The sequence below is a fragment of the Pogona vitticeps genome, chromosome 2 (assembly GCF_051106095.1).
Source record: "Pogona vitticeps strain Pit_001003342236 chromosome 2, PviZW2.1, whole genome shotgun sequence".
NCBI lineage: Eukaryota > Metazoa > Chordata > Lepidosauria > Squamata > Agamidae > Pogona > Pogona vitticeps.
The window spans coordinates 138,901,651-138,910,502 of record NC_135784.1 but is presented as its reverse complement, the minus strand read 5'-3'; the positions used below and the strand labels follow the sequence as shown (position 1 = coordinate 138,910,502).

General features: G+C 42.5%; 1 protein-coding gene across 2 annotated transcripts in view; it reads right to left on the bottom strand.

The window, feature by feature from the left end:
• Positions 1 to 2,904: 2,904 nt before the first annotated feature.
• Positions 2,905 to 8,852, bottom strand: part of CSNK1D (casein kinase 1 delta) — a 30,532-nt gene continuing 24,584 nt past the window's right edge. For both annotated transcript variants that reach the window (XM_072990640.2, XM_072990638.2), the window contains one exon: positions 2,905 to 5,024. Coding sequence is in view for 1 of the 2 variants with exons in the window: in XM_072990638.2 (XP_072846739.1) it covers positions 4,974 to 5,024 (51 nt within the window). In the remaining variant the exon portion in view is untranslated. The remainder of the gene's footprint in view (positions 5,025 to 8,852) is intronic.

Here is an 8,852-nt window from a genome sequence, read left to right as displayed (position 1 = left end):
AATTGCTAACTTCAGTTGTTCGCTGTTCGAAGCTGTAGGTGATTAAAAGCTTCGTTGCGCCTTTTAAATTCCTATTTTTATGGACATTTTACAGACTATACTGCACCTTCAGTTCTAACAGTGCTAAATGTGGTGACTTGATTGTCAGTCTTGGAGAAACCTTGTATCAACATCACCCAGTAATCTCCACAAGAAAGAGTTTGAACCCACCTCTCTCCCTTCACCTCTGTTATCTGCCTCAGAGAATTATTTAGAAGGTAATGATACGTACACCACACACTAAAACCACCTGGAGCTCTTTGGATGAAGGCAATGATAAAATGTCATAAATGAGACAAATCATGATTTTTGTTTTACGAAGAAAGAACTTGCAACTTGCCCAAGTCCATTTCAAAAATCTGATGCTGAAACTGGTATTAAGTCTCCTGGCAGAAGCCTCCAACTGGGACATGGGTGGAGAACATGCAGCCTCTAAAATAAACTTTTTTGGGCTCAAAGATATCTCTGGTGCACTCTAGTAGACATGGTGGATGATTTTGCCATGTAGAATCAAGCTGCGCAGCTGGTGAGTTGGTGGGGCCACTAGGGAACACATCAGGCCAATTCTGTTCAAATTGCATTGGCTACCGGTCACTGCCTGGGCCCAATTCAAAGTGCTTGTTTTGACATATAAAGCCCTTAAACGGCTTGGGCCCTGGATAGGACCACCTCCTTCCATATACACCTTGCCGGCGATAAAGATCTAGCCAAGGGGCCCTTTTGAAAGAGCAGTCCCTCAGTGAAGTGAGAGGGATGGCTTGTAGACAAAGGGCCTTTTCAGCAGCTGCCCCAGACTATGGAACGCCCTCCCGAGGAAGATTTGTCTGGCGCCAAAGTTGATGACGTTTTGGCACCAGGTCAAAACCTGTCTGTTCCAGGTTTTTAATTGAAATAATATCAACCGTGGGTCCTGACGGCAATTCTTAGAGCACTGTATTTTTAATTGTTTTATCTTTTTATTGTTTTACTGTATTTAAATTGTTGTAAGCTGCCCAGAGTCCTTTGGGTACTGTGGGCGGCATATAAGTAAAATAAATATTGAGCTCCCCCCTTACACTTTAAAAAACTTTGATCACTAGAGTGTAGTTTTTTTCATTAGAATTAAAAAAACATTGTATTTCACTGCAACCCATGTGGAAATTATGCAATTTCTAGGCAACAAATCTGCAAAACCTTTTACTTTTGGGGGTGGAGTGGGGGGTAGGCCAGTTTGCAGTTGTGGTTTCATCTGCATCAAATGACAAGCCATTCTACTGCATTTCTGCTGGGGATGAGTCGGGCCATTCACTCCTCATATGAACAAAATTGCCTTATTTCATACAGCACGGTAAATCTGTGGTAGAGGCATGCTTGGAGAAGTGCTACTCACAGGAAAACAAGAGGGAAAGGCCTCTAATGGTCTGTACTCAGACCTATCCTTAAAAAGATATGTGCCTCCAGATTCACTGAAAGAAAGCATGCTTCAGTCAGGTGGTTTGGAAAACAGCAACGTTAGCGCTCTACCCTGCATGCATGTCTATCTTCTCCTGGCCAGCCTGATGAAAGGTGAAGGACATGCCCTTGGCTACCTCCCTTATGGAAGTGCCAAATAAGTCTCGGTAGAATGCCGCTGAAGATAGTATCCGTTTCATATAACTGTCTGGTGTATGAAGGGTTCACACTTTGTTCTGCCTAGTCACTCTGGGAAGTAGCATTTTGCTGCAAGGTTGCATAGCAGAGGGATCTCTTAGATCTGTCCATGGCCCCCTGGGGGCTCCTGGCACATTTGAAGGGGGCCACAGACTGGAAACAATTCTTTACACACAACCTTATAAGATTCATGGTGTGACTCATACAATTCTGATTCGGCCTATATTTCTTTCATACTATGTTTACGACCATGGCCAAAAAGAGATTGAGAATGGCTGTCTTAGATGATGCAGACTACATAAAGATAGCCACTACATAATTCCAATGGAGAAGACTTGAATAGCTTTATGACTGTGATAATGACTCGGTTCACACCATGCCCACTGGCTGAAATTGTGTTGCACTTAGTACAATGTAAAATTATGCTTGGGGAAATTCACAGGGAACTATTCTCAGCCAGTCCACACTGCATGTGTACTTGTGCAAGCAGTTGTGTAGCAACGCCGGTGGGAATGCTTGCTGGATGTAACTTCTGCCTTGGTATGAATTTTGGAAATGCTTATACAACTTCTAGTTACACAGGCATAGCTGTACAACAGGATTCTGGCCAATTCACTTACCTGGTTTTGAAGTTTTCATGTTACACTGCAGTACTAGGGCTGACATTAGGAGTTTCTCCAATTGCATCACCTTTGTTCTAGAGACTAGCTTCCTACACTGACAGCTGAACTCTGCACTTAAAGCTTTTTACAGCATCAGATAGTATGACAGTTGCAGAATGAGACAAACCTCATGTCAACAAGATAAGGATCTCCTATGCCCTGATAGCATCTGTGCTTTTATTTCTTCTAACAGCTTTCATATCAATCACCTGCCATTTCTCCCCTCCTATTTTGTCTTACCTAAAAATAAGTTGGTGCACATCCTCACCAACTTCTAGTGTCCTCACCCCAGATTGTCTCTATGTCCCTGGCCTAATGAGCATGAACACTACTGATGTCCGAGCTGCAATCATAGCAAGATATTGTGTCTTAGTTGCTTAACATGTAAGAACACAAAAAGGAGAGAACTGGAAATAAATTTTAACAAACTGAAGCACAATTATATCTACCAATTAACTCACATCGATTCCATTAGAATTTGCAGAAATCAAGTCTTAGCAAAAATATTTAGTTGTGGTCTATTTATATGCAGAAAACACATCAGGCACACAAACATGGCTAGAGCACAAAATGATTAGAAGTCCTTATGAATTTATTTACACAATTATTAAAGTACACAAATACAGTGATAATACAAATGAGGTGTTCCGAGATATTTGTTACCAGTACACAGGTTTATAGAGACATTCTAACTATATTTTCAGTAGGTGATGGTGGGATTTATCTATAATGTAGGGCAAGGACTGCCCACAACCAAGTACAAGTTGAGAATTTGCATCAATCAACTTTTTAAGTATAGTACAGCAACTGAAGTTTCCAGATATATAGAGAGAAGAGGCTGCCTTTATAAGTCTCTAACATTACATCATTGACCACAAGTATTTACAAAGAATGCACACTGAAGTGTAGAACTGTACAAATGGAAGTGCACATGTCCAAAGAACCAACATCTACAGTAACCAAGTGATACAGTTATTCAAACTTCTCCAGGGACCAACATTAAAAACATTCCCATTGCACTCCCCCAATTGTAGGATGGACCAAATCAGACCTTGACCACTTGGTTTACATTTTAAAGTAATTAAAGAAAAGTGACGAGATTGCTCATACTTCAAAATCCAAAATAATAATAAAAATTAAAACAAACAGAAAAATGAACTAGCAAAGCTTTCAACCAATAAAATGCTTGCAAACAAACAAACAAAAACATGGGGTTGAATTAGCCACCACGTTTCCAAGGAGCAAGAATCTCACATTTCCTGATTAGGAAAAAAAAAAGCAGTAACACAAGACATCTATGTGTTGTACCTCCATTCTCCAATAGAGCTGATGTCATTTTTGAGTGGTATTTGGTATGACTCACATGCCTTCTGCTTTCCCCAGACTAGAAAGAAACAAATATATTGCTTGTGAAAACAAAGTCTTCCATACTTATAGCTGGCCTTCTCATTTGCTAAGGTACATGTTTTGGAATATATCTTCAGCTGAAAGGCAGCTGTTCTAGACTTTTATACTTTAATATTAAAGAACTCAACAAGCTTGAATGCTTCGAAGTCTTGGCATCTTGCAGCAGGAACATTTTGTTTGTAACGCCGAGCCATGGCATAGGGCAGCAGTCTGTAAGCACTGTTCCCTGTGTCTTCAAGAGAGGCAGACATACTACAACACTGCTCACATCACAGTGACAGCAGAATTTATTGGCATCTGTACCAGAAATTGAGCAGGAGCCATCATGGATCCTGTCACCTATGAAAGACACCTCTATGCATGAAGGATCACACACGTTGTACATTCAATATTAAAACCTTCTTGAACATGCCACTGGCTTTTGTTCTTTAGCATTTATGAAATACTCTTATCACCTCTGGTGGATACAGCTATTTCTCTTCAAAGTATTTCCCACTCCTTCATGGACTGCATGAAGATTTGATTTAAAAAACAACCACCTGGAAGAACAAGACAGCTAGAAGCAAAATTAAAAAAAAGTTGTTTTGTTTTTTAAAAACCCAGTCCTGGAGAACACCTTTTCTCCGCCTCCTCGGCAGGATGGGACTATACAAAAGTAAGCAGCACAAAATAAAAGCAGCCTGTTCTAACTGATTTACACATTCCCTGCCTGGCTTAAGTTTACAAGAAATTTCAAGTCTTTTATACTCTGTTTTAATCTTCAGGATTGTTCACATTTCTACATAGGTTTCGAATGAGACAAAAGCGAGATGGAATTCTTTACAGAGAGAGTTAAGCCAACAATATTAGCAAAATGAATACAAAACTTTCTGAAACCAAGTAAAAGATTTATAGTTACAGTAGAACAATAAAAAGGGGGTAAAGGCTGCCGCCTGTGGAGGGAGAACTGAAATGGCTATTAAATAACAGGCGGTTAATGCTGTAAACCGTCTCTTCCTTTTCCAGTTCAGTTGCTCGAGTTCACATAAGGTTATCATGTTTCTGGCCAAAGCCTCTTTGTAGTGGCAGCTGCTGGATTCTGTCCATGTTTCTGCAAGGATCTTTAGTAAGTGGCAAGGAGAGATCCAGTTGTAATATTTCTTCTGCTCTAGTTTGGGGTAGTTTTGCTAGTAAAAGCCATTTTGGTAACATAGGAGATCAGCCATGCATTATCTGCTCCTCACTGGCAACATTATTTCACCGATGCACAGCAGACTGGAGAACGCTGGTCGTCGCCAGAGCAGGAATCTAGTAAAGCCAAGGAACAGGGGATCAGTATCAGCCTAGACCCTACTTGAAACTGCAAAAAATGTGGCTCCAACTAAAGCCGCTTCCCATAAATACCAACCAAGCAGATGCATCCATTTCAGAAGGATGAAATGAAAAATGCAGAAAGTCTCATGTTCTGACAGAATCCATGTTACACCCACCTGTGATAACCATGAAGTGCAAGACATTTCCCTTTTGCATTAAGGTTAAAGCAACAAAGGCACCTCATTAGCAAGGAGTAACAGCATGGAGAATGACCAAAATAAAGAGGAGAGCACATGCTGGCAAAACAGAATAGATCAGATGATTCAAGTGAGCTTTTGAATCGGAGATGAAACCCAGATCAACAGGCATGATGATAAATGTCTAGTGTTACCTAAAAGGAATGCGCCTTTTCAGCAGTGATACTGTTTTGAAGATGCTTTACAATATAGTTTTTTACAGCAAATATGGTGTTAAGCAAGACCCCATGAACGCTGCAACCAGAAATCCATGCCAAATCTGGCAGTGCAGATGGTCCATTCCATCTAGGAGACTGAAAGGGACATAGACTAGGTGGGCATTAGGATCTAGCAGTTATTGTGATGGCTTAACAACAGTATAGGAAGAATATAGTAAGACTTTCTGGATTGCCTCCCTTTCTCACAAGGCTTCTTTTCATCACCATCCACCCGACAAAGAGATTATGTGCTAATAGGCCATCTATGACCAGTGGTGAACCGCCCTTTTCCAGTAAAGGTGTTGGAATGTGTGGTGGCTGAGCAGCTCCAGGATCTCCTGGATGAAACAGATTATCTATCCATTTCAATCGGGTTTCAGGCCGGGTTATGGGATGGAGGCTGCCTTGGTCGCCGTTTGACAATGTTTGCTGGGAGAAAGACAGGGGGAATTCATCCCTTGATTCTCCTGGACCTCCCAGCGGCTTTTGACACCATTGTCTATGGGGTCCTTCTGGACAGATTGGCTGGGATGGAAATGGGAGGCACCATTTTATGGTGGTTCCGCTCCTACCTGGCTCATCGAGTGCAGGTGGTGGTGCTAGGGGACAGTAGCTCTGATCCATGGCGGTTGCATCATAGGGTTTTTCTCAGGGCTCTATACTGTCCCCCATGCTATTCAATATCTACATGAAACAGCTGAGGGAGGTTGTTAGGAAGTTTGGGCTGAGGAGTCAGCAATACGCTGACGACACCTAGCTCTACCTCTCATTCTCTACCATTCCAGGTGTGGCAGTCACCGTTCTGAACTCGTGCTTGGACTTGATAATGGGCTGGATGAGGGTAAATAAACTGAGGTTCAATCCAAACAAGTTGGAAGTGCTGCTGGTAGGTGCTCTGCCAGATAGGTTAAACGGCCATTTCTCTGCCCTAGATGGGGTTACACTCCCCCTAAAGGACAGGGTCCGCAGCTTGGGGATGATCCTTGACCCAGGTCTGACCTTGGAAGCCCAGGTGGACTCTTGTGTCCAGGAGTGCCTTCTTAAAGCTGTGGAGAATATATCAACTTCGCTCTTACCTGGATGAGAAGAGCCTGGCAACAGTCACACATACACTGATAACAACTAGACTGGACTATAGCAATATGCTGTATGTGGGGTAGCTTTCAAAGACGGTCTGGAGACTGCAACTGGCACAGAACCGGGTTGCACAGCTAGTACGTGGTGCTACTGCATGGACTCATATCGCAACTGTTCTGAAAAATTTACACTAGCTGCGGGTTGCTGTTCAGGCCCAATTCAAAGTGCTTACTTTGACATATAAAGCCCTAAACGGCTTAGGACCTGGTTACCTAAAGGACCGCCTTCTTCCATACGAACCTGCCCGTCCTCTAAGATCAGGCCAGGAGGCCCTTCTGAAGGTGCCATCCCTGAAAGAGGCGAGGGGGGTGGCATGCCGAAATAGGGACTTCTCGGCTGTTGCCCCCCAACTTTGAAGGCCCTCCCTATAGAGATCCGACTGGTTCCAACACTTTTGGCTTTTTGGCTCCAGGCAAAGACCTTTCTGTTTAGCCAGTATTTTAATTAAATAGTATTCTTTAGGTGGCCATATGAGCAGCAGGATTTATTAATATTAGTGTTTTAATGACTGTTTTTAATATAGGGTATTATAATATCGCCTATTTTTAATGTTTTTAAAGTTTTAATATTGTTGTACACCACTCAGAGACCATTGATAATGGTGCAGCTTAAAAAATCCTGTAAATAAAATAAAATAAAATTTTAAAAAGCCATCAAGATCCTCCAGTTTCTCACCCGGGGGCGAAAGTAAAGGTTTTGCCTCAACTGAACTAGACTACAATGTGCCTCCAGCTCCTCTCCTGAGATATGGGAGAGAAAGAAAGTGCTGCTAACCTTTAATCATCCTCAGGGAAGAGATGCAATAACAATGTGATACACCCATGTGCTCATAGAAGCCTTTGTGGCTATAAGTTGTTCTTATAAGCATGGATATGGAAAATGAGGAGAAATGGGCATTTTCTCATTTTAAACTGCAAAGCCAGGCAGCAAAGTGTTTGCCAACCTGGATGCATGTGTAGAGCAGCTTGCCCAAAACGTGTGGTGGAGAGGAAAACATTTCACACAATTCAACCAGAACTTGGGAGAGTTGGGCTCAAATTCCATGGGTGCTGTGGGGCCAGTTACACACACTTTTAGAGTGGGAACTACCGGTTTGGCCTGTTCTGAGGATAAAATGGGAGGCAGCAGGATAGCCAGGTATACATCCTTGAGCTTCTCCGAGGAGCGGTGGGGGATGGTCACAGTACATAAATATCTGAGTCCTCAGATGATACTCCAGTAGCCAAAGTTATATTAGCCAGATTTGTACAATATCTGAACTGACAACAAATCCACTTTATCATATTGATTCAGCCAACGGGGTCTACCCGGATTGTTTCTCTGATGCACAGTTCACAGGGACAGGCAAGAGGTGGTTAATTACTACAAGTAAAAGAGTGGGCTGGATTCTGCGGTACTTTCCTCTAAACTTCCACCATTTACAAACAGGAATTGTATTTAAAGGCAGCTATCTTAACTTTCCTAGCTGCAGCTTATCCCAAAACATTTGACTTTGCCTACCTCAGCTACTCAGCTGCTGAACAGCCCCTTCACTTCTACCTAAACTGGGATGGGGTGTGGAGAACACACATAAGGAGTTACCTGAAATTCAGCGAGCTGAATGACTGCCAAGCCATCTGTCAGGGGTATACAGAGCATCCTCCTAGTACTGTACACACAGCAGGGATGTGTGGCTCTCCGAATGTTGCTGAATTACAAATCCCATCACTTTAAACTACTGTACATGTTGCTTGAAGACAATTTAATTGTCTTGCCTCATAACAACAGACTGCCGTTCAACAACACTGGGGGACCACAAGTTCTCCACACCTGGCTTAAGGCAAGCCATGCAGGCTTTCTATGTCTTTGTTGCGATACTGCCCTTATGATTGGAGTGCTCCTTGCAGAGAAGTGCAGCGACGTGTCTGCTGAACACAGATCAGTGTGCAGCATAAATGGTGGTCTGAAAGAGTTCTCCTGCTCAGCTGAAATTCTGAACAGCTGGATTATCCAGATGATCCGGCCCCATGTGGATAATCAGTTGGCTAATGTAATTAACAAAGTAAAGAGCCATGGAGTCAGACAAACACAAAAGCAGCAGGGAGGACAGAAATTAGAATTCTCCTGCACCAACAAGAGATGTTAGTATAAGATGGAGCTTCATCAATGTCAGTGAGAGGCAAAGCACCCCAAAATGGAATCTAAGCCACAAGATTTCTCAATCTGACGGAAAAAGCAAAAGGAACAGCTTC